Genomic DNA, 26389 nt, shown 5'->3' on the forward strand with positions numbered 1-26389 from the left:
TAATTTAAAGAAGTTCAAATATTTTTAGTCCATTTTTAAAACATAGAATTTAAATTCATAGAAAAACATGGAAACCATCGTTAGTGAATACACCAACCGACATCGGAGACACCAATATAGTCGATTGTTAGCTGGGACTTACTCCGCAGGAAGCGAGTACATAAACGATTTTATTTGCTTATTTTGAATAAAGTAATTAGAGCGTTATAACTGAAGTGAGAACTTCAAGAGTGCGCTTAAGAAATGCAGTAGAAAATAAGAGCGTCCTTAAGAACTCGATAACATGGGGCCAGAAGTGGAGTGCGATTTTCGATACTAGCTAGATATGGAGAATCGTCGATTGTACCCGCCCATCGATATTCTTAGCATCGATATCGGCATCGATGTTTTCCCACCTTTTGTTCTGCATATTTTGTTGTCGGCTCGGTTCGTTGTGAAAAGTTAATAAATGTGTGAATTTTAATAGTTAGCCGCGATCTGTACGAGTTTTACCGAAAGGCAGTAGACGCGAAGACGCACATACATATTAAAAATTGTAGTGCGTCGCCTCGTTTTTCGCCTGCAACCAACAGTTTGGCTGCGCTTTGATTGTCGGTGGCAGCAACAAAAAACATCAAAATCTCTTCCAATTTTTAATCAGGTGAGGTGGAACTTGCATTAAGTATAAATAAAATATGGTTAAACCGGAAAAAGGCGTAATTGCCTTAAACGTTCTCGTAAAATAAAAGAGTTCGCAATTTCCCGGCAGCGTCGCTTGCAAATTAAAAATGGCGCTACCGGTATACAGAGCGCAATTAATGAGTGCAAAAAATCCATCCACGTGCCGGCAACCAAGCCAAGCTCAAATGCGCCTTTAAAATAGTTTAAATTAAACGTTAAATTGTTGTAAGCCTTAAAATAATCATTTAATTTTATCAATTACCGGCAAATGCTAGTAACACACGCACACAGACAAGGGCACGCCAAGCGTAGAGTTGCCGCCAAATGGGCTGAATATCTGTTCCTAGTACAGTAACACCCGCGGAAATGTTAGCTCTTTTACAATTTAAATAGTTTATTGGTTTTAAAGCGCCATAATTAGTTTCAGTCTGCCGGACCCAACATATTCCCATTTGACGTAGTCCCATTCCAGGGTTTGTCTGGCCAAATATTGGACTCAGTGCGCGCGCGCGCGTTTGTTTTTTATTTTGCCGTCGCCGTGAGTACAGTGTGCCTTCATTAAGGGTGATCTGAGTAAAGGTCGGCGTAGAGAGGGAAAAATTCATATTTTTAGAAAACATCCCTTGAAATTAAAAAAAAAACATTTGACGGAAATCGTTTAATATATTCCATTTTATTGATTCTTTAAACGACGAACAAGGAATAAATCTTTAAAAGCATCTGAATTATTAAATATCTTAAAAAAAATCGTATATTTGTGTTAAAAAAATAAAAAATTATTATAAATCTTAACACACTGTAGTTTTCTGTTAGTTGGTTTGTTTTTTGCCTCCGACGAAAAAGACAACGTATACGAAGTGATTAATAGTGCCTTAGGCAGTAGCTGGGAAATGTTCCGCGTACAGTCGCATCAGTAAATTAAAAATATTTCTTTTGTACATTTTAAAGATCCAGCTAAAGCACAGCGGCATCATGGAGAACGGCAGCAAGGCATCTGCCATGTCCATCGAACAGATGTACCAGAAGAAGTCGCAGCTGGAGCACATCCTGCTGCGCCCGGACTCGTACATCGGCTCCGTGGAGTTCACCAAGGAGTTGATGTGGGTGTACGACACCGCGCAAAAGCGGATGGTGCAGAAGGAGATCTCATTCGTACCCGGCCTGTACAAGATCTTCGACGAGATTCTCGTGAATGCGGCGGACAACAAGCAGCGCGACAAAACTATGAACACCATCAAGGTTGACATTGATCCTGAGCGAAATGTGGTATCCGTGTGGAACAATGGCCAGGGTATTCCAGTGACCATGCACAAGGAGCAGAAGATGTACGTACCCACGATGATCTTCGGTCACCTGCTGACCTCCTCGAACTACAACGATGACGAGAAGAAGGTCACTGGCGGCAGGAACGGCTATGGAGCGAAACTCTGCAACATATTTTCCACCAGCTTCACCGTGGAGACCGCCACGAAGGAGTACAAGAGGAGCTTCAAGCAGACCTGGGGCGACAACATGCAAAAGGCCTCGGACGCAAAGGTAAAAATTCTGAATCTTGTTCAATAACTTTATCTTATTATTGATAACCCCACAGATCAAGGACTTCAGTGGCACCGATTTCACTCGCATCACGTTCAGTCCCGATCTAGCCAAGTTCAAGATGGAGAGTCTCGATGAAGACATTGTGGCGTTGATGTCGCGTCGCGCCTACGATGTGGCCGCCTCATCTAAAGGCGTATCCGTGTATCTCAACGGCACCAAACTGTCGGTGAAAAACTTTAAGGACTACATCGATCTCCACATCAAGAGCACGGACGACGACTCTGGTCCGCCCATCAAGATCGTGCACGAGGTTGCCAACGAGCGGTGGGAGGTTGCCTGCTGTCCTTCGGACCGCGGCTTTCAGCAGGTCTCGTTTGTCAACTCAATAGCCACCTACAAGGGCGGTCGGCATGTTGACCATGTGGTGGATAATGTCATCAAACAGCTCCTCGAGGTTCTAAAAAAAAGAACAAAGGTGGGTTGAATGGTTTTACGTACTTACTATCTCATACTGATATTTGCAATCGCTTCTAGGTGGCATTAACATCAAGCCCTTCCAGGTGCGAAATCACCTGTGGGTTTTCGTCAACTGTTTGATTGAAAACCCCACGTTCGACTCGCAGACCAAGGAAAACATGACGCTGCAACAAAAGGGATTCGGTTCCAAGTGCACACTATCCGAGAAGTTCATCTCGAACATGTCCAAGTCGGGCATCGTGGAGTCCGTGCTGGCGTGGGCCAAGTTCAAGGCCCAAAACGACATTGCCAAGACGGGCGGACGCAAGTCGAGCAAAATAAAGGGCATTCCGAAGCTGGAGGACGCTAACGAGGCTGGTGGCAAGAATTCTATCAACTGCACCCTCATCCTAACCGAGGGAGACTCAGCTAAGTCTTTGGCAGTCTCCGGTCTAGGCGTCATCGGTCGTAATTTCTACGGAGTATTCCCACTTAGGGGAAAGCTTCTCAATGTGCGCGAAGCTAATTTTAAGCAGCTTTCCGAGAATGCTGAGATCAACAACTTGTGCAAAATAATAGGGTTGCAGTACAAAAAGAAGTATCTCAACGAAGATGATCTGAAGACACTGCGTTACGGCAAACTGATGATCATGACAGATCAGGATCAGGACGGCTCCCACATTAAGGGATTGCTGATCAACTTTATCCACACCAATTGGCCAGAACTTCTGCGTCTGCCCTTCCTTGAGGAGTTCATAACGCCGATTGTGAAAGCAACCAAAAAGAACGAGGAGCTCTCCTTCTACTCACTGCCCGAGTTCGAGGAGTGGAAGAACGATACGGCCAACCACCACACCTACAATATAAAGTACTATAAGGGTTTGGGTACTTCGACCTCCAAGGAGGCGAAGGAGTACTTCCAGGACATGGAACGCCATCGAATCCTTTTCAGGTACGACGGCTCGGTGGATGATGAGAGTATCGTTATGGCATTCTCAAGGAAGCATATAGAGTCTAGGAAGGTGTGGCTCACTAACCACATGGACGAGGTGAAGCGTCGCAAGGTGCTGGGACTGCCAGAACGCTATCTTTACGCTAAGGGAACCAAGCACATTACCTATGCCGACTTCATCAACCTGGAGCTGGTGCTGTTCTCCAATGCGGACAACGAGCGCTCTATTCCCAGTCTGGTGGATGGACTTAAGCCGGGTCAGCGCAAGGTAATGTTCACCTGCTTCAAGAGGAACGACAAGCGCGAGGTGAAGGTCGCCCAGCTATCCGGATCGGTGGCCGAGATGTCCGCCTACCACCACGGCGAGGTCTCGTTGCAGATGACCATTGTGAATCTCGCCCAGAACTTTGTGGGCGCAAACAACATCAATCTGCTGGAACCACGCGGTCAGTTCGGTACTCGTTTGACGGGTGGCAAAGATAGCGCCAGCGCTCGTTACATTTTCACTTTGATGTCTCCCTTGACGCGACTCATCTTTCATCCCTTGGACGATCCGCTTCTGGATTACCAGGTGGACGATGGCCAAAAGATTGAACCCCTATGGTATTTGCCCATCATACCGATGGTGCTGGTCAACGGAGCCGAGGGCATCGGCACTGGTTGGTCCACCAAGATAGCCAATCATAACCCCCGTGAGATAATGCGCAACCTGAAAGGGATGATCAACGGGGAAGAGCCGAAGGTGATGCATCCCTGGTACAAGAACTTCCACGGACGCATGGAATACGTGTCGGATGGGCGGTATGTGCAGACAGGAAACATTCAAATCCTCCCAGGCAATCGGGTGGAAATTACGGAACTTCCTGTGGGAGTTTGGACGCAGAACTATAAGGAAAACGTGCTGGAGCCGCTTTCAAACGGCTCCGAGAAAGTGAAGGCTATTATATCCGACTACAGGGAGTATCATACGGATACCACAGTTCGCTTTGTAATTAGCTTTGCGAACGGCGAATTTGAACGCATTTATGCTGAGGAAGGTGGCTTCTATCGAGAGCTCAAACTCACCACGACCCTGTCCACCAACCAGATGCACGCGTTCGACCAGAACAACTGCCTACGACGATTTCCCACCTCAGTCGAAATCCTCAAGGAGTTCTACAAGTTGCGGCTGGAGTACTATGCCCGCCGAAAGGACTTTTTGGTGGGTCAGCTGACGGCGCAGGCGGATCGGCTCAGCGATCAGGCGCGCTTTATCCTCGAGAAGTGCGAGAAGACATTGGTGGTGGAGAACAAGCAGCGCAAGGCTATGTGCGATGAGCTGGTAAAGCGTGGCTACCGTCCCGATCCCGTCAAGGAGTGGCAGCGCCGCATAAAGATGGAGGATGCTGAGGCGGCTAACGATGATGACGAAGAGGAGGAGGGAGCTCCCAGTACCAGCTCAAAGGTTAAAAAGGAGAAGGATTTAGATCCGGATAAGGCTTTCAAGAAGCTGACTGATGTCAAAAAGTTCGACTACCTTCTCGGCATGTCCATGTGGATGTTGACCGAAGAGAAGAAGAACGAGCTGCTCAAGCAGCGCGATGCCAAGCTTGCAGAACTGGAGAGTCTTCTCAAAAAGACGCCGGAGCTGCTCTGGCTTGACGATTTGGATGCCCTTGAGGCGAAGCTAAATGAAGTGGAGGAGAAGGAACGCCTCGAGGAGCAAGGCATCAATCTGAAGACAGCCAAGGCGATGAAGGGCCAGAAGGCTACCGCACCTAAGGCCAGGAAGGCCAAAGTATCAATGGGCGGGCCTGCTGGCTCTGGAGACATCTTCCCTCATCCCGATGGAGAGCGTATCGAGTTTAAGGTCACTGAGGAAATTGTCAAGAAGATGGCACAGGCTGCGAAGCTAGCGCAGGCTGCGAAGCAACCGAAGGAACCCAAGGTGAAGAAGGAGCCAAAGGGCAAGAAGATTAAAGCGGATCCCGATGCTATCGAAGAGGAGGTAGACGAGTTTGATGCCATGGTCGAGGGCGGAACAAAAGCCTCACCCAAGGCCAAGAAGGCGACTGTCAAGAAGGAGCCGGCCGAGAGAAAGCCGCGTCAAAAGAAGGAGAACGGCGGCGCCCTTAAGCAGAGCAAGCTTGACTTCAGTAAAGCAAAGGTAAGCTTTTTCAAATTTTAATTCTTCGACAAACCATTTAAATCTGCTTACTTCTTACAGTCAAAGAAATCCAACGGCGAGAGCGAAGATGATGATGAAGTAATTGAAGTAGCTCCTCGTGCGGAGCGTCCTGGACGACGGGCGGCCAGCAAGAAGATCGACTACAGTTTGCTGCTTTCCGATGATGAGGAAGGCAATGTTGGATCTGGTGATGATTCCAGTCCCGGAGACAACGACGACGAGGATTCTCCCATCAAGCGTCCAGCCAAACGTAGTCGTGATGAAGAGAGCAGCGGAGGAGCGAAAAAGAAATCGGCGCCAAAGAAGAGGCGCGCGGTACTGGAAAGCGATGATGATGTCGATCTCGATTTAGATGAAGATGATTCTGATTTCCAGTGTTGAGAGACTGGTTGGCCTATAACATATTTGCCTAATATTGGTATGAGTATTTAGCAAGCAAATCAACGATTTGGAATCAGCATTATCGGAATCGGAAATCCCGGGGAGGCTCTTTCATCGCAACGGTAGTTTATAATTTCATAATCTTTTAATGCTCTCCTCGAAGTTTTGTCAATGTTTTATTTTCCGTGTTTTAATTTAACCTAAGCAGATAACTTCGCTACATTCGTTCACTGTAGCTGATTCTGTGTTTCAGAACAGCAGGAATTCACAAACATAATATTGGTGTATTAAGATGTTTCATAAACGTAGTTTGTAGTCTCGAAAGTTTTCTTAATGTAAATAAATCAATTTTACCTAATGGCTACTTAAAGACTTTATTGATGTTATTGGGCCGAACGAAAATATGAAAAAGCTGAACATAGTTATAGTGAACACCCTACTTGACCTACTTATTTATCATTTTTGGTATTTATACTCAATGATATTGATATTATACTCAATATTGGTTGCTCTCCTTTATAATCAAATTTGTGGAAACGTTTTAAATTAAAGTGATTTTAATATACTTCAGAATAAATCTTCTTAGTTATATTTCTGATATAAAAAAATCTCAACGAGTTATTATGGGCATCTTTTAATTAATTTGACTATTCCGTAATTGATAGATTTTCTACCCTTTTCTTGAATAAACACCCCGTCATATCCGCTAAATTTTAAAAAAAACAGTATTTGAATAATATGTTTTATTCACCAAAGATGCAATGTATTGGAACGTAGAAAATATAAATAATCTCTTAGGGCCGATAAAATGTCGGCTTCTGCAAGGTTTACACATCGACCGCCTCGAGGAAAGTCTTAAAGGAATTCTTTATGTTGTCGTTGGCAAACTTCGGCTGCTTAAGCGCCTCGCGCAGTGCGAATCGGCAGCTCTTGACATCGTAGTCGGACTTAAATGCCTCCTCGCAGCGCAGTAGGCGAAGCTGCATCAGGACGTAGTTCAGCACACGGGTCTCCTGCTTTGTTTTTAGGGCGTAGTCAAAGGTGGCCTGGTACAGCGAGACGGCCAGATCCAATGCAGCTTTCGATGATTGCGACAAATGCGCGCACTTCAAAGTAGTAAAGACAAGCAGCAGCAAATGGTTGTCGCCCGTGAATTGCTGTTGAAGAACATTAGTTTATTATTAGTTTACTAAAATGTAAACCCAAAATTGGTTTAGCCATATACAACATACATTGACAATGTACTGCAGGGCTTGCAGCTTGTTTTCCGGATCCAGAGAGTCAAACTGTTGCTGAGAGCAGGGCGTCTGGCTCAGGCAGAACTCCTCGGGCGTGCACTTTTGGCTAATCGTCTTGTTGGCGACCGCAAAAGTATCGCTGGCCTTTGAGTTGGTTGATTCGTTAAAAAGCTGCATAATATTTGTATGTATTAATGCATTTGAAGAGTTCTTATTTCTATTTAACGAAATGTATGTGATTACATTGTAAATATAGTAGGCTTACCTTGGTCGTGTAGGCATCGGTGGTGACATAGGCAGTCTCTTCGGCCAGGGTGCCATACTCCTCATCGTCCTCGTCGGCCTCTTCGGTGGTATCGTTGGCATGCTCATGCTCGTCGTACTCCTCTTCGTCATCATATTCATCATCCTGATCCTCAGCTTCATCCTCATCCCCAGAAGCCTCATCATCTTCGGAAAGAATTTCCTCGAAAGGTTGCAGGGCGGCAGCATTTGGCAGCTTGGCCATTTCTTTGATTATCTGATCGACGCCCTCATGACCAAAGTAATTGCCATCGAGGCTGAAGAAGCGCAGTTTGGACTTGTTTCGCATGGCGTTCACCAAGACCATACCACCATCGCTGTTAATTTCATTGAAGCCCAAGTCGACAACCTCCAGCTGCTCGTTATAGTTCTCCAGAACCTCTCCAAAGTGGTACGCGCCATTTGTACGGATCAGGCAGTCGCCAAAGTTGAATTCCCGCAGCCTGCAAAGGAAGCGAGTCTTAAATTAACTACTTTCTAACCTTCCTTTTAAACCAAACAAAAACTTACAAGGGTAGAAAAGGCAGGACTTCGGCGATCTTTTCCGCTCCCTTGGACCTTAGTGTGTTATCGTTCATGTTCAATACCTTTAGATGCGGATTCTCCTTAAAAGATTCCGCCAGGGCCTCGACGCCGTCGAAGTAAATGGAGTTCTGCAGCAGGACAATCTCCTCAAAGGTCTTGAGGGTTTTGAAAGCGGTGGCTAGGGACTTGGCGCCGGCATTCTCTAGGCGATTACGTCCGCCGACAAAGACGCGCAACTGCAACGGTGATCCAGCCTTCTTGGCATTGGCATGGAGATCAATCAGAGCCTTGGACAGCATGCTGCCGCCCTCGGGACCCAGGCCACAATTATACAGTAGTAGCTCTTGCAGGGAATAACAGGCGGGCGATCGCAGGAACTCTTCCAATCCCCGCATGCCATTGGGTCCCAAAGCATTGTCGCTAAGGTCGAGAACTGTCAGCTTAGCCCCCGCCACATTTAGAGCTGCTCCCAGGTTCTTCAGTGCATCCGGAATCTCCGATTTGAGGCGACGCGTAAAAAGATTCTTCCACAGCGCCTTTCGGAACTCCGGATGACGCTTTAGAGCCTCACCAATCGCCTTGGCCGCCTCCACGCCTAGCGTATTCCCGTCCAGATTGAGGTAGTGCACCGTAGTCTGTTTGTTAAGGGCATCCACCACATCCTGGACTATAAGGAGCCTTGATTTAGCTACCATATGAAGGACGAAATCGGCTTTTTCACTCACCATCGGCGGCTGTGTCCCAGGTGAGTGCCTTGTCTTGGAATGAAAGTCCCTGCTCCCGGCCAGATTGGGCCGCCATGCTGGCGAAGTTAAAGCTGGACGCAGACATTGTAAGTTTATTTTGTTTTCAATTAATTTAATCAGCTACTGGCACTGTACTTTGCAATTGCAGCCGGCTTGCAAAATTTATTTTAACCTCGCAAAAATAGGCGCTAGAATATTGGCATTGTTTGGTATTATCAGCCGGCAGCGATGGTCACATTCATCGCATCAGTGTTGCTCAAAGCGCAACAGGGTGACGTCCAGCCAAAGACCAATATAATCATTGTTTATATTGGTCTTTGGTCCAGCCGACCTATCTAGCTTTTTTCTTAATGGAGAACAATTAAAAAGTACTCACTTCAATCGTGTGTTTTACTTATTTTGTTAGTAGTTGCTGCAGATTAAATTCTACCCATTTGCTAAACTTGTCTAAAGCCGTGGATTCATTCCCCTGACGTATTAATCTAGCATACCTCATTCAACATTTTTTTAGAATCGGCTGTGGCAGTTCAGTTATCTTCATTTTCATTCGATTAATTAATGGATAAAGAAATGTTTGATTTAGATTTTGTAATTTCCGAAGCTGTATGTCCATTCAAAGCTAACTTCATATTTCTTTCTGGTTCAGTAAAGGGATTATTTACGATTTAATGTTAGCCTGGTGAGACTTAAATGAATCGGATGAAACTATCCTAAAGCTCTAAAAGAATTAGATTTCTTTTTAAATGTTTGAATTCTCTTGTGTTTAAGATATTTTATCCTTGCTGGCATATCATAAGTGTGAGTGTTTTGCGCGCCGAAAAATCTTACCCCTTAAGATATGGCCATTTTAATTACTGTTTTAAAGTATCTGTATTTTTTTGACTCGCCGACTAATGACTTTTACCGTCCTTTGTCATGCTTGCTCTTTGTGCATTTCTAAGAAGGAAAAATTGACTCATCCTATTTCTTCAAGTTTAGCAATCAGTGAGTACGGATTTATGATTGCAGGTGATGTATACATATATATTAATAAGTCTCTATCAGTCCCTATCTCATGGGTATTGAACCTTTGCTGATCTTCTGTCTTCACAAGTACAATGCAAAACACAGACAAACACATATGTATAATGTCAGCATATGTACACCACCGGTATAAATAGAGCTTCAAACACCTCCGAGTTAAGTAGAAAGCAGCAAGATGTTGAAAAAATTCGTTCAACTCCTTTTGGTTCTCGCGAGTTTTAAATTGGGATTTTCTTACAAGAAATTCTCATATTTTAATACTACTGGTAAGCAACGTATACAAAATGTAATTATTATTTAATAGCTTAACCCAAATTTTAAGGAAACCCAAACAACATTACCATAGACTCGAGTCCCTTCATTAAGATCGGAAGTGGATTCTATTACTTTGGACAGGATAAGGTAAATTGGTATACTGCATATGGAAACTGCCGAAAGTTGGGATCCGAATTGGTGACCTTCGAAACCAACCAGGAGTTTGATGCCGTTGCTGCACATTTAAAAAAGAATGGAGAACGGTCGGAGCACTGGACATCCGGCAATGACCTGGGAAAAACCGGCACCCACACTTGGTTTACCAATGCTGAGCCCCTAAAAATAACTCGGTGGGCTCCTGACCAACCCGACTATAATGGCGGTATAGAGCATTGCATACACCTGGGCTACATATACGGCCATTCCACGGAAATCCAACTTAACGATCGTCCCTGCAATAATCATAATAGCAGCTTACTTAAATATGTTTGCGAGGCTCCAAAGCAAGAAACCATATCTATAGTTGTTTGGAAGTAGAGGTGTACATTGAGACTATAGAGATTGTAATCAGTTTTGGTCGTACATACTAAAATAAACTACATTTTTTAATAAACCTCGAAGTTACAGCCCAAATCAGAATTTATAATATACATTTTATTGTTGGCAATTATGTTTAATATTGTGAGCTAACACACCTTATTAAAAAGTTTATCAGTAATTTATTCAACTGAAGCGATTTTTGTTTCTAATTTTTTCACTTACGACCCACACTGTAAAATATAAAATCAATACGTACCGCACAGATTATTAATGGAAGAAAAATAGGCTTTTGTCATTATACGTTGGTATTAACCAACAAATATATGTTCCACTTGTTGCATACATTTTTGTCTAAATAATGTTGGGTGGGTTTTGACCATTAATATCATGTGACTAGTGGTTTAAACATAAGTTAGCTTTGTAGCAAGTATATGATGTAAGTGACACTGACCACGAGATCAGGACACTGAGATCAGGATGCAGACAAATCTCCGTGATGGAATATAGGTATTTCTCATCTCTCTCTTAAAGCTAACTGCTCATCTCTGCTGCAACTGCACATTCCGACAAACCTATTTCAGCAGTTTGCAACACTGCTGAGCAGCTGCTGTGCAGCGCTGACCAACACCGCACTGAGTTGTTTGCAGATAAAAAACAAGCAAAACTACTTCAAATTATGCTGAAATTACTCACCTGAAATGAGCTGTAGTGCTGACCACTAAAGCAAACCGACTGAAGGCATGATTAGGAAACTGCTTAAGATGTGGATTCTGCTGCGACCCACACACTGGCTGATTTTGATAGCCCTGTGCGTGCTGACCTGCGCTGGTTACTGGTTGCTCTGGTCAGAGATTCGCTTGGAACGTGGTGAGTTGAGACCTGGAAGCGATATCAGTTCCTAATTTACTACTCCTAATACACAGCATTCAAGCCGCTGTCCAAACTGGGTGAATCCCTGAGCCCCGATCAGCATGCCTCCTCATCCACCGACGACTTTGACTACGAGGAGCACCTGGTGGTGCTGTACAATCGCGTTCCAAAGACAGGATCCACCAGTTTCGTCAACATCGCCTACGATCTGTGCAAGCTGAACAAATTCCATGTGCTGCACATCAATGTGACTGCCAATATGCACGTCCTCTCGCTTCCGAACCAAATTCAATTCGTGCGCAACGTTTCCAGGTGGAATGAGATGAAGCCAGCTCTGTATCACGGACACATGGCGTTCCTGGAGTTCTCCAAGTACGTACACCATCTTAATTCAGAAGTAGTAAGTAGCATCCCTATTTCGCAGGTTCCAAATCGCCCACAAGCCCATCTATATAAATCTGGTCCGCAAACCTCTGGACAGACTGGTCTCCTACTATTACTTTCTACGCTTTGGGGACAACTACCGACCGAATTTAGTGCGCAAGAAGGCGGGCAATAAAATTGTTAGTATATTTAAATTATTTTTCATTGGAACAATTAAATATATTACCTTTATCCGTAGACCTTCGATGAGTGCGTGGTACAAAAACAACCCGACTGTGATCCCAAAAATATGTGGCTCCAAATACCCTTCTTCTGTGGCCACGCTGCCGAGTGCTGGGAACCCGGTAGCAGTTGGGCATTGGAACAGGCCAAGCGCAATCTAGTCAACGAGTACTTCTTAGTTGGAGTCACCGAGCAGATGTACGAGTTTGTAGATCTGCTGGAGAGATCACTGCCCAGGTGAGATTTACTTTCCTTTTTCTTTCCTGGAAAATCCCGTCTTAATCAACACTTAATTGCATTAACGGACGATGCGTTGGGACTTAATTTTATTCATTACTAATATGTTTCCTTCTACAGAATTTTCCACGGCTTTCGTGAGCACTATCATAATTCAAACAAATCTCATCTGCGGGTGACTTCATCCAAGCTGCCGCCGAGCGAATCGACAATAAAAGCTATTCAAAAGACTAAAATCTGGCAAATGGAAAACGATCTGTACGAGTTTGCACTGACCCAATTCGAGTTCAACAAGAAGAAGCTTATGCAGCCGGATAACAAGCACGTGCAAAAGTTCATGTACGAAAAAATTCGACCCAAATGATTGCAGAGACGGCGACGGAGTCGCAGAACAAGAATTCGGCCGACTCCAGTGGGCTAACAGTCTGCCAGGAGTCCCCGTTTTTGTATTGTAAATAACTATTCCCCCAATTAGATTTGATTTGTACTTAAGAGTAACTATTCGTACACTCAAGCGCTACTAAAGACTTTAGCAGTGAATATCGTTGACATATTAATAACCGAACCTTTTATATGTAGTCTAAGCTTTAATCTTGTAAAACATCCGAGAACGCTTTTGTAGTTCATCGTAAGCAATATCTAGCAACAATTGTCTGCACAATATCTCTTCGTTTAGTCAAACATACGTTTTATACTCGACAATACAATGGAATGAATGGATGAATCTAGGCCATAGATCGATTTTGTAGAACTTATAAGTGTATTCATATGTAAACGACTCTCATTAATTGTAACTGTCATAGGCTAAGCTCTAAATCTGGATTTGACATTCAAATTAAATGCATGTAAATAGTAGATAATTGATTGTCTATACCGAGCGTTGTGCGTATCAACAGCTGTCGTTGGGATTGCGTGTTCGAGAATTGATTAATGCCATCAGTGGGTTACTTTTAACTTTCAGCGTGCTGTACTTTGCCTAAGCTAACTGCAATCGACTGTCAAGCGAAAATCCGCCGAACTTTAAAGCCTGACGTAGCAGTAGCTCTGCCTCCATGGGCGAAGGTGATTGACTGGCGATTGGACGGAATGGCGGAATGACGATCCGACACGCAGAATGGGCTCAAGCAAGTGCAAGAAAATGAAATTGAAATACATTTGGAAACGACGGCAGGCAGCGAAATACTTAATTAATTGCCCGCGCTTAAAACTAAAAGCAAATGAGCTCGCTTTACCCACAGCCCCCGTCAGTTGATCACTTGATCGTGGATCGCGGACACGCAAGTCGAAAGTAGCTACTGACTGCCAGAAAATCATTGTGGTTGAAAGAGTGATAACCAAAGTATTAACTACCCGTTAAGCTGACCACATTCACGACCCGTAAGAGAGATTTAAAACAAGTTTTTTACTCAGTCACAGAGGCGATTAGTCTTTAAACTAGTTGTGTACGGAGCGTTCAAAAGTTCAAGTCTAATTACGACCAAGTCGCGTAACCATCAGAAGTTTAACCGCGATACACTGTGCGAAATGGTTATACGAGATTAAAAAATCTCGAAAAACGGTGTTTACCCAGAGGAATATTATCACGAAAAATAATATGGTTGTGTCGAAAGCTATTAAAGTGTTCCACGATTTACGTTTTAACAAATATAAGAAGTGTACTTTTCGCAAGTGCTTCGATGAGAATTTCTCCGAAAAGCGAGAATAAATAATCCAGTGAAAATGCAGCTACAAAATACTGCATTTTGTATTGCACATATTGATAAACAAAGAATGAGAAATTTCCACCGGTCTGTTAAATGCACCATTTATTTATTTTTACTGTTTAAAGTGCGTATAAAGCTAAAAAAGTTAACCAATATAAGATGAATAAGTCGGGTTACAGTGTACTTACTTAAACATTATATTTAATAATTTTAATTGGTGTAGAGAATCGATTAACTGCACTACACTGTGAGAAACGCCCTACAAACCAATATTTTTTAACAGTGCCTAAAACAATGGAAAAAGCATAACATTTATGCTGAGTTCACAAATAAAATTTAAACTTGACTTATCAAAGAAACCCCAAAAACAAAGATCACCATAGGCGATTCGCGACGTGATCTTTAACGATTTTTGACTCGACTTTAGTCGCTTATAATGACCTATTAAATCGAGTTGGCCTTTTTTTAAATGCCCGACTATTCCGACCGACATTTGTACATACTTGATAACTTTGCTATATATGTAATGAACGCAGTATATATGTACATAAATGGGGCGGCTATAAAACGATTTGACAAGCAGCTTTATATTTTCAGTCTCTAAACGCGATCCAAGCTCACTATATCAGTGTCAAAAGACGGCCCAAAAAGGATTTCATTCATATATCTTTGGATTAGCAGATTTAATTTAACTAAGGTTAGTAAATCTTCATTTTAATTTTGTACGACGCCACTGTCAAGCTTTAGAATTTTCTGTAACTCGATTTCAATTTCAAGATAATCGTAAAATTTCTGATGTTTTCTTTAACAAATTATATTTTGTTTTTAATGTCCTTTTTTGCATTATTTAGTCATTTTTCTTTGGTAAAAAAAGCTTACATTTCTATTAGTTCAACCATTACCGTATGAGATAAGAACCAATTTAAATTTTCTTTACCTCATTTAAATGCCCTGACTATATGATTTCAATAAAAATAATATGGGTCACCTAATTTAACTATAGATATGCTAAGTAGTGTGATTTACAGAGTGGTGACTGTTTAACAGTGGTCATCACTGACTGGCTGTATTTTTCGCATTGCCTTTTCCTCATTATTTTTGCAAGTATTCCTTTTTTGCGTTCGTCGGTCGAGAATTTCAAGTAAAGTTCAGTAACTCGCGACATTGACCCATTTACTGTGCCTTCGATCCGGTGCTCCCGACCTGAACAATTCGGCAAAAAATATTAATTTATTTGCGTTGGCATTTGCATGTGCAATACTTATCGCGTTCAACAGTTTTTTCATGTAGTTATATCGTGTTGTCGGTTTGCATCGTCATGGCAATGTTGACCGCTGCATCTGCGATGAGGAGCCTGCCCTCCGAAGCGGCCCCCTCTTTTCCAACTAAATTTGCCCACATTGGTGAGGGTCAACAGTAAAAACTCGCTGTAGAAATAAATTACTACTAACGTTATCAAATAAACAATATTTAATACATTTCCTTAGAATTATCTGTACTGCAACAGCAAATTTGCATGGCAAAGCGTGGGCGCAGATACTGCGCATGCCTACAGTTAAGGTCATAATAAAACCTGATAAAACTAACACTGTAAACTTTATTACAAATTATTTAAGTTACAGCGCTTATATTATATAATAATAAAAATGAGTCTTACACAAGTAACCAGAAATAAAAAATAGAGTGCATATATATTGAAGTATTGAAATAATAGTTATCGCAAGTAACGTTTTATAGGTTATTAATACAAACAATATCCCTGATATTCCTAAAACTAATATTGAAAAACCAAAACTTTATCTTTAACTTAATAAAATATATAGGATTAATATAATATATTAATATTATTTAAGTTTTTTATTTTTTTGATATTTTTAGTAAGTCGACTAGTTATGTTCAACTGTAATTTAATATTGCAGGCATGAGTGGACAGGTATTTATGTTACTTTTCTTTTTGTATTTTTTTACTAAAGTTTACATGTACTTTTTATTATCTTAAGAGTAAGGTTAAAGCACTTTGTACATTGGGATTGCCCTTGCCATTGTCAGGTTTTTCAAAATCATGTTTCTCATGTAGTGTTTTTTTTAATTTTTTGCAAGAAACCGAAGGGCGAGAGCTGACATTGCAAAGGGATCTTAACCCCAGATTTACTCATATTACATTTTTTAAATTTTAGCTTTTTCCCAAGTCGTCGTTTTATAGCACTCAGGTTTCGTCAGCATCCACCTCAAGTTCGTTAATAAAAATAGACCAATAGTCCGAAACAGGCCCAAATGAAATCGAGAGTATAACGAAGCGTAAAACCATGAATGGCCGAAGTCTTCGCACGTGCGATCGTGCGATTGAACCGATTTGTCCAAAATCGGGCGGCAAAACATTTTCTGTCTACAAAGCACAGGGTGCTGAGCTTTGAGACGTGTTAATTATACCAAATATGCCTGCCTTACACATGGGGTTATAAACCTAGGACATAAAAATATGATAGGTGTAACGGATATGGTGTTAATCAAAAGTATTTCATGTATTTCCTTACTAATTCATGTATTTTCTTACTAATACTCAGTATTCGTTTATTAAACTGAATTTTAAAATTTTATTAGTTCCTATTCAAAGTTTAATTAAGACATTGCTATTAAAAAAAAAGAATTTACCAAGCCTTGTTCTTCATTTGATTTATTTTTAAATGTTTGCAAATTTTTCGGCTTCTAGTATCACAATCAACTAACAATAATAAACCTTTTAGTTCTCAAAAAATATTTTATTGAGAATTATTTTTTTTTTTAAGTATTATAATTTAAAGGATTGAATTGATTGTTTTGAATGTGGAATTTGGGAGATCCCAATAACTTTGATTGACAGTGCTATATTGGCATGACCCCAAGTGTAATTTTGACGAACAGGTGTAAGCAATAATTGGCGTAGAGCGGGGCAGCATTGAAACCGGATAGCACAGAGCACGGAGTTTCAGGGTCGCCGTAGGAAATGCCTATGCCGAGGGATTTTTGACCGCCCTGTACTCTGAACAATTACACTTGAAGAAAACCCGAATAAATTAGGTGGGCTCAGAAAGCGTTGAAGTTGAAAGCGAAACTGAAACCGGCTTGAGGTGGCATCATTTCCCAATGACGATGCACCCAGATTAAGCTCTCTCACGGGGCAAACTCTAAATATCTCACACCTCGCCTCTCTGGTCGACACACGTGAATGTCGTGCTCAAGTTCAGATTTATATTGAGATGTCCACTTTTATAATTGAAAAAAATCTTTTTTTCTTACCCCATTTTGAATATTAATATGAATTTTTGAAGTGGTTATTGCTTATAAAGATTAATGGAAATACTATTTGATATCTATCTACAACACATATTAAGTAAAATATAGAAGGTTTTAGAATAATACTCCAAATTATCCAGGTTTTCTAGATTTTAGAAAATTTGAATTCTGAATTGTGATTTAAAGGACCCTTTTCTTAAAAAATTGATTGGGTTTAATTGTATTAACTTTTTATAAATCCCTGTTTCTACCGCCGATTCAGAACGATTAAGTAAAGTACTCGTTAACGCAGTACCGAAAAATGACCTATAAAAAATTGGTTTTTATGAATTTCCATTTTAAAATGGCAAGCTAAAATGGTATTTATTTAGTATCAAAACGTGGAATATATTTTTAGAAAATCGTCTCTAAAAAGTCATACCTTATTAAAAAAATAATAATCTGTTTTGGCAACACTCGAAGCTCGAAGCGCATCGCTCGGCAACACCCACTCTCTGGGCGCTCTCTTCACAAATCCAGTTTCGATTCTTGGCCTGGCATAAAATCTCAGACTCGCGCTTTTGGCCGCAACAGTTTCATCTGGGCTTTCGGCTCCGTTGCACGCGTAACTCAGCTGGCTTTTAGACCCTCTTCGCGGATTACTGTTAGCCACTAGCCACTAGTCATTTAGCCATTTGGCCCAAACAAGTTTCGGTTTGTGTTGTGATCCGTGTGTACTATTTAAGATCTCGTATTTTCCCAGACAAATGCTTGGCCAAAATATTAATAATTTAAAAATTCATTTTTGAATGCGAAAATAGTCGAGATCTTTAGCATATCACCTGGCCCATCTAACCGAAGTTGGTAGAAAAATTCAATGTCACCTCGTCGGATGTTAATTTCCAAGTCTTTTGTTTTCGATTCATTTCGAGCTGCGCAACAAAATGGAAAATTTATGGCGCTAATTTCTAATTTGACTTCATTAATCAGCAAGATGGGAAATCTATGGCGCTAATTTCAGACCCTGAGCACTAGTATCGCAATTAAAAACTAGATTTACTAGAATTTCGCTCAAGTAGAACGTGTCACAAACGTCTCGAGAATTGAGTTCAAGGTTTTAAAAAAATGTTTTTTCTGACAGCTCGATAGCATCTCTGCAAAAATTGCATTAGCCATGATAATGATTATCTTTGCGGGCCAGCGATTTGCGAAAATGCAAATTCCCTCGCTTCGTCTTCCGTTATAAGTTGCGAATGTCAAGGTGAAGGTTGGCCAGGTGATCAATAAGGTGATCAATCGATCGGTGGGGAAGTCTAGAAATTCAATGCAGTTTCTCCCTTGAGCCGGTTCCGAGTCACTTGTATCATTAATATATTTAAATTTCTACCCTCTTTCCCTATAAATAGCGTGCACAATTTGTCATTAGGCAAACTGAAACTTGAGATCGCAAATATTAAACGCGAAACGCTTAGAAAAAAATTGAAAATTATCACAGAATAATTTCAGTTGAGCGCAGAGCAACAACAATTGCAAAATGAGTAAGTAATTGTGAAGTACCGCCGTCATTATATGGGCAACTAATTGGCAATTGTTGTCAGTTAGCTTAAGTTATTTAGTTGGAACCGAAGTTCCAAGTGCGCCGAGTGAAAAAACCTGTCTCTCAAGCTCAAAGTACAGAAGCAATTGCTAACTGAATCCAAATTGCCTTCCTTCCAGGAGTGCCCACAATGCTGTCGGATATCGACCAACTGCCCACGCTCCAGGTGGGCGACTACACGCTCCAGTTCGACCTGGGCGAGCCGACGGCCCAGGGAAAGGAGGTGGCCATCAAGGAGCTCCGGGAAACCCCCGAGCGCCAGAAGGAGGCCGCCAAGGAGCTGGCCCGCCTCTTGGAGGGTAAGTAATGATCAGGAATAGACTACCTTTAGTTAAGAAATATATACTTTTTAATAGGATTAAAAAAAAAAATACTTCAAAAAATGTATTTTATAAAAAAATATATACATACGCATACATATTAAAATTAGGTCTGGTAAAAAAAAAGATAATTAAAAAAAAAAGACAAGAGGATCTAACCTTTTAATCAATAAACCCATATTTAATTCGTGTCAGTTTATTTTTAAACTAAATTGTTTAAATGAAACCTGTATACTGTATAAGTGATTGTTATTGTAACAAGCAAAACCAAGCAGAAAATAAAGTAATTTATATGATTTTTGTAAAGAAAAAATTAAATACTTATTATTCAGGTGTTTCCACTTTTTCATATAATTTGCGGCGAAACCGCAATTATCAACAGCCATCAGATTTTGAATATTTAATTAAAATATATTCAATTTAAAACGAATAATGCTCACTTGTAACCTTTCATGAATAAGCAATGAGTTTAATATACTTTTGTTATTGAGAACAATTTTTTGTCAGTGATTAAAAAAAACCTAATTTTGACAGGTCTTAAGTCTTATTTTAATGTTTGTACAATCCGGTTTTTGAATAATTTAAATTCATTTTAAGTCTTTTTTAGAAGTGAACAAATTAAATTTCTTATTATACCCTTGCAGAGGGTATTATAATTTTGGTCAAAAGTGTGCAACGCAGTGAAGGAGACATATCCGACCCTATAAAGTATATATATTCTTGATCAGGATCACCTCCTGAGTTGATATAGCCATGTCCGTCTGTCCGTCTGTCTGTCCGTCTGTCTGTCCGTCTGTCTGTCCGTCTGTCTGTCTGTTTCTACGCGAACTAGTCTCTCAGTTTTGAAGATATCGAATTGAAACTTTGCACACACCCTTCTTTCCTTTGCACGCAGTATATAAGTCGGAACGGCCGGGATCGGCCGACTATATCCTATAGCTGCCATATAACTGATTGATCGGAAATGCCATAACTTTGTTGTTTGTAAAGTTAGAAAGTTGGGATTTTCTATGAGTTTTATATTTGGCCAATCAATCCGACATACCAAATTTCATAAGGATCGGCCGACTATATTCTATAGCTGTCATATAACTGAACGATTGGAAATTCCATAACTTTGGTGTTTTTAAAGTTAGGAAGTTGGGATTTTTATGAGTGTTAACAATGCATCATATAAATAATTTTGGAGAATATAATTTACAGAATATTCTGCAAGGGTATTTCAACTTCGGCTCCGCCCGAAGTTAGCTTTCCTTTCTTGTTAAGTATCTAATTGTGCAGGTTTTTTTATATTTAAAATAAATATTTTTGCAAGTGCATCCATATATTTTGTACACTTCTGAAACAAAGTGCCTGCAATAGTTTAGACGCTAGTCAAACATTAGAAATCAAGTTGTACACAACAACTGAACGTAAAGTTCTATATTATTAGTTTACGATTTCGTGTCACTAATAACAAGTATCACACCCTTGAGAGGATTTGATTGCATAACTTAATAATACGTTATAGCAGAATACCATTGGCTTCTTAAATGCATCTGTACAACCGATCAACCTAATTTAAGTGTGGGTTTTTTTTCAAGCTTGTGACTTTTATGATACTGGAGGTGTGGTCGATTAATTTATTAATACTTTTTCAGCGGAGACGGATTTGCTCTATCCCAAGGGAAACGAGGAGTGGCTGATTAGATATCTGCGGCCGTGCAAGTATTACCCGGAGAGTGCTCGCGATCTGGTAAGATTTTAATAATAGTATAAACTGAAATGAAATAACAACTTTATATTTGACCCTTAAACAGATCAAGCGCTACTACTCCTTCAAGGTGAAGCACTCTGATGTGTACAACAACCTGAAGCCTTCGAACGAGGCCAACATTTTTAAGCACAACATACTCACCGTCTTCCCCAATCGAGATCAGTGTGGGCGTCGCATTCTGGTTCTGGAACTGGGCAGTAAGTACACCAAAAATAGACTAGATTTATCACAGGAATCTCTAAAAATCTGGTTTAATTAATGGCCCATGCTAATATGTGCCTTACAATAGAAATATTATCTTTGTTCGAAACGGTTCTGTTATTTTTTCATTAATAATTTGTTTAAACCAATCTTTGAAGCACTCCCATTTGTGTGATTTAATGTTTAGGAACTAGCTTGACCAATTTTTAAGAGATTTCTGGGAAATTATTAAATGAATTCTTTATTAATTTATTTTAAATTTTTTTTAGAGCGCTGGAAGCACAAGCAGGTCACCCTGGATGAAGTGTTCAAGGGAGCCGTATTGTTCCTGGAGGCGGCCATGCTGGAGCCGGAAACGCAGATCTGCGGTGCCGTTGTGATCTTCGATATGGATGGCCTAAGTCTGCAGCAAACCTGGCAGTTTACGCCGCCGTTTGCCAAGAGAATTGTGGATTGGCTGCAGGATTCGGTGCCACTGAGGATCAAGGCCATACACATTGTGAACCAGCCGAAGATCTTCCAGGTGGTCTTCGCACTATTCAAGCCATTCCTGAAGGAGAAGCTGCGCAGCAGGATCATATTCCATGGCACCGATCGCGAGTCCCTGCACAAGTACATGTCGCCCAAGTGCCTGCCAGCTGCCTACGGAGGATTCCGGGAGGCCAGCCGCATCGATAGTGACCAGTGGTACCAGTTGCTGCTCAAGTGCGACTCCGAGTTCGACACCATCAACTCGTATGGCTACAAGAAGAAGTGATCTGGTTTTAGCTGCTGCAAGTGATATGTAATTAACTCCCCCAAGTCCCAATTTTAAGCACACGTTATAGTTAAGCACTCGATCTGTCATACGCTTGTCCTGTTAGTGAATAGCGCCTAGAGTTTGCCTTAGTCTTAATCAGGATCGGAGCCTCGATCGCATCCAGAAAAAGTGTTATACCTACAAATTATATTTAATCCGGGGTAAGCGTATTTATATCATGTTACTATTGTTCATTCAAAACAAATTGTTGAAATATAAACACACATTCGTATAGACATGCGGTATATTTTCTTATCTTTTGTAGACCTTTTTTTAATGGTTTTTCAGCACAGTTTTCAGATAAATAAATTTAAGGCACTCTAATACTTTGCCATAGATATTTGTGGTACAAAAAGTGTTTGTTTTGTATAAATTATGATTTTTAATGCTTTATAAGGCACCAAAGCTTGTTTTTTTATAAGACACTTGGTTTTTCTGTTATACAGTATCAGAGTATTCAATTTTTGTATGCTGTACAACAATTAAATTAAAGAATAATTTCTATCTGAAATAAAACATATTTCGGGATACCGCAGAAACTAATAGAATAGATATTTTAATAACAATTTGGTAGTCATAATAGATTCTTTCATATTTGTAAGCGTACCAAAAAATATTCAAACCTACTTTCATATTTGTAAGCGTACCAAAAAATATTCAAACCTACTTATTTGTTAGATAAATGGCCAAAACAGACGTTATAAAGCTAATGTTATCTGTGCCGTTTGCTCTTAAGTAGTTCGTTTAAAAACATCGTTTCTTTAGAATATCATCAGCTTCAGGTTAATCGCTTTAAATGTAAACAACATCAATTGATTACTTTTTGGTCTGGGACACTTTCCCCTCGCGGAATGAAAAGCACTGAAGGTCAACCCGGTGGGGTAAGTGGTTAAATTAAGCGTAAGTTCCCTGGCAGCTCCAGTCTGTCTGCTCATAGCCTATAATTGGTGGCCGGCGCCTTTGCTGTGTTGCGCTTCTGTCCAAACATTTTGCTTCCCGGACTTCGCATGGCGTCATCGCCGCCATCCGCAGCCTGCCCCTCGCCACCGCCCGTGCAACAGATGCGACGCTGCACCAGACGAATGGGGCGGGTGAGGTCGATGGTGTCGCCTTGCTGGCGCAGCTCCGCCTCCGCCACGCATTCCATGTGCCGCCACTGGCGAAGGCCAAGGACGAAGGCGTCGGTTACATTGGTCGCCGCCTTCGAGGACGTCTCGATGTGGCAGGCGATCTTCTGGTCGGCGCACCACTGCTGCACTAGCTCGAAGTTCACCTGTCGCTTCTGCGCCGGAATGTCGTTCTGAAAACAAAATTTAAGAAGATTAGAAGTTATAATAAGAAAAAATAAACATTCTTAGTATTGGAAGCTAATATTCATAGGAAAAATACGTCCCTATTTATAATATTTAAATATTCAAACAGAAATTAGTTCTTATGATTATGCTTAAGATAACTTTTCACTGCCGATAAAGTTGAATCCTTCTAAAAACTATAATATCTATGTTAGGCACACAAATAAAATAGTAGTTTAACATTAAATTATTTTTTGAAGCATGTCTAAATTTAATGAAGGGAATGAAATGTATATTTTAGTTGCTTAAAGTAGAAAGTTCCTATTTAAAAATGGTTTAGTGCAATAATATAAATATATGCTCTAGAAATATTAAGTCCTAAATTTTTAGTCTACTCAATAATTCTAACCTTATTTCCCACCACGATGAAGGGGAACTTGTCCTGGTCTACGTCTGCATAGTTGAGGAACTCGTTGCGCCACAGAGTCAATCCTTTCAAGCTGTCCCGATCGTCGAGGGCGTAGCAGAGCAGGCAGATGTCCGATCCCCTGTAGAAAGGTGTGCGCAACGCCCGAAATCGCTCCTGTCCAGCCGTATCCCATATCTGTGTAGTGTGGGAAAATATACAATCTCAATAAATGCTGCAATCAACTTTGATTCAATTGACGAACCAATTAACGCTCTATTAAAATTTGCATTCGATTTAGAAATGAACTAGCTGGGAATCAGGCAAATGTCCCAAAGCGAGTGTTTGCATACCTGACTCACTTACATCAGCACATATACTCGCCTTTTTTGTGGGCTAAACAAATATTTCGTTTAAGAAATAGTCAGAACCGGTAACTGATAACAAAGTGGCGGCGATAAGCAAATTACTCGAAAAATAAATAATTGGATCTGCTTTCATCAAGAATTTCAAGGTACCTTTGGTAAAACATTTTACATGTTTTTCATTAATAGCTTTTAAGTTATGTACTTTAATCAAATATTTTTTATTGATCTGTTTTTGAGCAATTTTATTATTTAAATAACAAAATTCCAATGAAGAAATATATAGCAGCACAGGGGTATACATAAGAACGTAAGCAATTTACATGGTAACATGAATATATAGAATATATAACATATAAAAAGCACCCTTCGTATTCCCATTTTTTGCAATACCGGCTTTTGGAGTCCACATTTCTACGAGTTCTTCTGCGGCTCAGCGAACCGTGACCTAAAAATATTTTCTGGATTCTTCCATTTTGGAAAATTCTCCTGGGATTAATCATCTATCAATCTACATTCCTGCACTTTCTATACCAGGTAAAATCGGCTGGTTTAATTAGAATCATTATTCCAATTCGCGCCACCTTGGCTGCACTTTGCTTACTCACTGAGACGCGCTTGAATATTTATAAGTTTCCGAGCTTGGCGAACTGTGAACAGCATTTTGTTTTGGTTTCGATAATTTAGAAGACAAGTGACAAGCATAAATGAAAAACAATTGCGAAATAGATAAGATTGAGAACAAAAACTGCGGCGGCGTATAAAACAAAACCACTTTGTTGCTGAATAGAGGGAACATGTCATTATTGTTATTATTTCGGTTTTGTTTTTCGCAATGCCAAGCTCTACGTTAATTGAGTAGAAATTTAAAACCTATATGTGTGTGGGCATGGGGCAGATGGAAGAGATACAGCTTTAAATATACAAAAGTACAGATACAGTGGTAACTTGTGGGATTTGACAACGTTTACCTAAATTGGTGTTTAAAACTACTAATCTATATATTTTCTGGGAATGTGAAACCGCATAATCTACTCATTAAAAATGAATAATAAAAATCAAATTGATAACATTGTTAAAAATGAAGAATATTTTTATAATTTCTTATTATAAACACGGCTTATCTCGAACAAATATTTTTTATTTAAATGTTGGTTTTTATTTGTTTTGTTAACTGAACTTAATTGAACTATTAAGAAAAATATTTATTACAAATTAAATTAGGCAACATTTTAGAAATTATTCTTTTAGGCCGTTTGAATTTAACATTACCACTGTACTACGAATGATAGGGAAAGAAAAACAAAGCTCGATCGTTGTTCAGTTTTTAAGTGTTTACATCAACAAAATGCCGGTGGGTTGATCGTAGATGAGGGGAAAATCGGGCAAAGGAGGGGGCTTTACACGTAAAGGAAATACGCTTGGCTTGTCGCTATCTTGCTTAACTGTTGCATTTGCTCTAAAAATTGCAAAAGTTCTACGACCTTAAAACCGTAACTATTTTTATTGATTTATGGTATTTACTTTGGTAATAATTGCATTATATAATATTCTGAGAAGTAGCCAAAACCTTACCTGCAATGTGAAGCGCTCGCCATCGACGACTATATCCTTGTTCATAAACTCCACGCCAATGGTGTGGAAATTGTTTTCCTCGTAGCGATTCGAAACGAAGCGCGTGAGGAGGGCGGACTTTCCAACCCCGCCGTCGCCCAATATGACGACCTTCAGCAACTTGGATTTCTGCGGTGGCCGCATGTTTGTCATATTGAATGTGTTTGTTTGTTCTTACAATTAAGCCCGGCAACAGTGTGTGGATTTCTTTAGTTTTCCCCTACTGCGCAGCTGAAAACTACTGCCGATTTGCAATGACTCTTTAATTTAATTTCACCCACGACTCTCGATCGATTAACATGCACTTTTACAATTGCAATCCGTCGTGTACTTTACAAAAAATAGCAATTAATGGTTTTTGTTAGAACTAATTTGAATCGAATGCTCAACCGAAATCCGCCGTGGAGCAAGTCCAATTGAATGGGCTGTCAGCTGACAACTAACAGACCGGTGCTAACGGCACAACATGCGGCGACTGGGAGATAACACTGCCGTTAACAGAGCCCCAATTTAGGGTGACCATTAACATCTGTTAACTTTGAATATTTAGTTACAATATTAATTTAAATATATTCAAAAGTGTAAG

At 40.5% G+C, this 26389-nt stretch overlaps 6 protein-coding genes across 10 annotated transcripts; 4 read left to right on the forward strand and 2 right to left on the reverse strand.

Moving 5' to 3' along the window:
- Positions 1–380: 380 nt before the first annotated feature.
- On the forward strand, positions 381–6525 carry LOC108042263 (DNA topoisomerase 2). The gene is made up of 5 exons (XM_044459945.1): positions 381–640; positions 1609–2196; positions 2252–2678; positions 2734–5753; positions 5814–6525. Exons 2-5 carry the CDS (start codon positions 1633–1635, stop codon positions 6153–6155), a joined length of 4353 nt encoding a protein of 1450 aa, XP_044315880.1. The 5' UTR covers positions 381–640; positions 1609–1632; the 3' UTR covers positions 6156–6525.
- A 356-nt stretch (positions 6526–6881) lies between these two features.
- On the reverse strand, positions 6882–9200 carry LOC108042273 (ran GTPase-activating protein). The gene is made up of 5 exons (XM_017120472.2): positions 8947–9200; positions 8207–8888; positions 7659–8139; positions 7388–7564; positions 6882–7312 (listed from the first exon to the last, which is right to left on the reverse strand). The coding sequence occupies exons 1-5, from the start codon at positions 9050–9052 to the stop codon at positions 6983–6985; spliced, it is 1776 nt and encodes a 591-aa protein (XP_016975961.1). The 5' UTR covers positions 9053–9200; the 3' UTR covers positions 6882–6982.
- A 957-nt stretch (positions 9201–10157) lies between these two features.
- LOC108042250 (C-type lectin 37Da-like) lies at positions 10158–10864 on the forward strand. The gene is made up of 2 exons (XM_017120440.1): positions 10158–10256; positions 10313–10864. The coding sequence occupies exons 1-2, from the start codon at positions 10166–10168 to the stop codon at positions 10780–10782; spliced, it is 561 nt and encodes a 186-aa protein (XP_016975929.1). The 5' UTR covers positions 10158–10165; the 3' UTR covers positions 10783–10864.
- Positions 10865–11387: 523 nt separating this feature from the next.
- Positions 11388–13369, forward strand: LOC108042260 (heparin sulfate O-sulfotransferase). 2 transcript variants are annotated; one of them, XM_017120452.2, is made up of 5 exons: positions 11388–11652; positions 11709–12027; positions 12080–12218; positions 12278–12498; positions 12619–13369. In XM_017120452.2, the coding sequence occupies exons 1-5, from the start codon at positions 11526–11528 to the stop codon at positions 12860–12862; spliced, it is 1050 nt and encodes a 349-aa protein (XP_016975941.2). In that variant the 5' UTR covers positions 11388–11525; the 3' UTR covers positions 12863–13369. The 2 variants fall into 2 exon arrangements, with proteins under 2 accessions (XP_016975941.2, XP_044315455.1); XM_044459520.1 differs by having other exon boundaries at positions 11388–11649.
- A 378-nt stretch (positions 13370–13747) lies between these two features.
- On the forward strand, positions 13748–22362 carry LOC108042261 (alpha-tocopherol transfer protein-like). 4 transcript variants are annotated; one of them, XM_017120455.2, is made up of 6 exons: positions 13748–13875; positions 14799–14898; positions 19170–19349; positions 21011–21105; positions 21170–21323; positions 21597–22362. In XM_017120455.2, the coding sequence occupies exons 3-6, from the start codon at positions 19181–19183 to the stop codon at positions 22082–22084; spliced, it is 906 nt and encodes a 301-aa protein (XP_016975944.1). In that variant the 5' UTR covers positions 13748–13875; positions 14799–14898; positions 19170–19180; the 3' UTR covers positions 22085–22362. The 4 variants fall into 4 exon arrangements, with proteins under 4 accessions (XP_016975944.1, XP_016975945.1, XP_016975942.1 ...); XM_017120454.2 differs by lacking the exons at positions 13748–13875; positions 14799–14898 and adding exons at positions 18041–18167; positions 18860–18991; XM_017120456.2 differs by lacking the exon at positions 13748–13875 and having other exon boundaries at positions 14763–14898.
- LOC108042245 (ras-related protein Rab-9A) lies at positions 22357–26253 on the reverse strand. Its single transcript, XM_044459521.1, has 3 exons — positions 25765–26253; positions 23828–24022; positions 22357–23426 (listed from the first exon to the last, which is right to left on the reverse strand). Exons 1-3 carry the CDS (start codon positions 25954–25956, stop codon positions 23058–23060), a joined length of 756 nt encoding a protein of 251 aa, XP_044315456.1. The 5' UTR covers positions 25957–26253; the 3' UTR covers positions 22357–23057.
- Positions 26254–26389: the final 136 nt, after the last annotated feature.

This window comes from Drosophila rhopaloa, unplaced genomic scaffold (assembly GCF_018152115.1).
Source record: "Drosophila rhopaloa isolate 14029-0021.01 unplaced genomic scaffold, ASM1815211v1 contig_2, whole genome shotgun sequence".
Lineage (NCBI taxonomy): Eukaryota > Metazoa > Arthropoda > Insecta > Diptera > Drosophilidae > Drosophila > Drosophila rhopaloa.

Bases quoted from the DNA above. Each gene is read 5' to 3' on its own strand.
- LOC108042260 (XM_017120452.2), top strand. From the start codon at position 11,526: ATGATTAGGAAACTGCTTAAGATGTGGATTCTGCTGCGACCCACACAC. The intron at 12,219-12,277 runs GTTAGTATATTT...CTTTATCCGTAG, and splicing joins AGAAGGCGGGCAATAAAATT to ACCTTCGATGAGTGCGTGGT. The intron at 12,499-12,618 runs GTGAGATTTACT...TTCCTTCTACAG, and splicing joins CTGGAGAGATCACTGCCCAG to AATTTTCCACGGCTTTCGTG.
- LOC108042263 (XM_044459945.1), top strand. From the start codon at position 1,633: ATGGAGAACGGCAGCAAGGCATCTGCCATGTCCATCGAACAGATGTAC. The intron at 2,197-2,251 runs GTAAAAATTCTG...ATAACCCCACAG, and splicing joins AAAAGGCCTCGGACGCAAAG to ATCAAGGACTTCAGTGGCAC. The intron at 2,679-2,733 runs GTTGAATGGTTT...AATCGCTTCTAG, and splicing joins AAAAAAAAGAACAAAGGTGG to GTGGCATTAACATCAAGCCC.
- LOC108042273 (XM_017120472.2), bottom strand. From the start codon at position 9,052: ATGTCTGCGTCCAGCTTTAACTTCGCCAGCATGGCGGCCCAATCTGGC. The intron at 7,565-7,658 runs GTAAGCCTACTA...AATATTATGCAG, and splicing joins CCGATGCCTACACGACCAAG to CTTTTTAACGAATCAACCAA. The intron at 7,313-7,387 runs GTATGTTGTATA...GTTCTTCAACAG, and splicing joins CCCTGCAGTACATTGTCAAT to CAATTCACGGGCGACAACCA.
- LOC108042261 (XM_017120453.2), top strand. From the start codon at position 15,520: ATGGCAATGTTGACCGCTGCATCTGCGATGAGGAGCCTGCCCTCCGAA. The intron at 15,605-19,169 runs GTGAGGGTCAAC...CCTTCCTTCCAG, and splicing joins AACTAAATTTGCCCACATTG to GAGTGCCCACAATGCTGTCG. The intron at 21,324-21,596 runs GTAAGTACACCA...AATTTTTTTTAG, and splicing joins TCTGGTTCTGGAACTGGGCA to AGCGCTGGAAGCACAAGCAG.
- LOC108042250 (XM_017120440.1), top strand. From the start codon at position 10,166: ATGTTGAAAAAATTCGTTCAACTCCTTTTGGTTCTCGCGAGTTTTAAA. The intron at 10,257-10,312 runs GTAAGCAACGTA...CCAAATTTTAAG, and splicing joins CTCATATTTTAATACTACTG to GAAACCCAAACAACATTACC.
- LOC108042245 (XM_044459521.1), bottom strand. From the start codon at position 25,956: ATGACAAACATGCGGCCACCGCAGAAATCCAAGTTGCTGAAGGTCGTC. The intron at 24,023-25,764 runs GTAAGGTTTTGG...CACACTACACAG, and splicing joins GCGAGCGCTTCACATTGCAG to ATATGGGATACGGCTGGACA. The intron at 23,427-23,827 runs GTTAGAATTATT...TTTTGTTTTCAG, and splicing joins TCATCGTGGTGGGAAATAAG to AACGACATTCCGGCGCAGAA.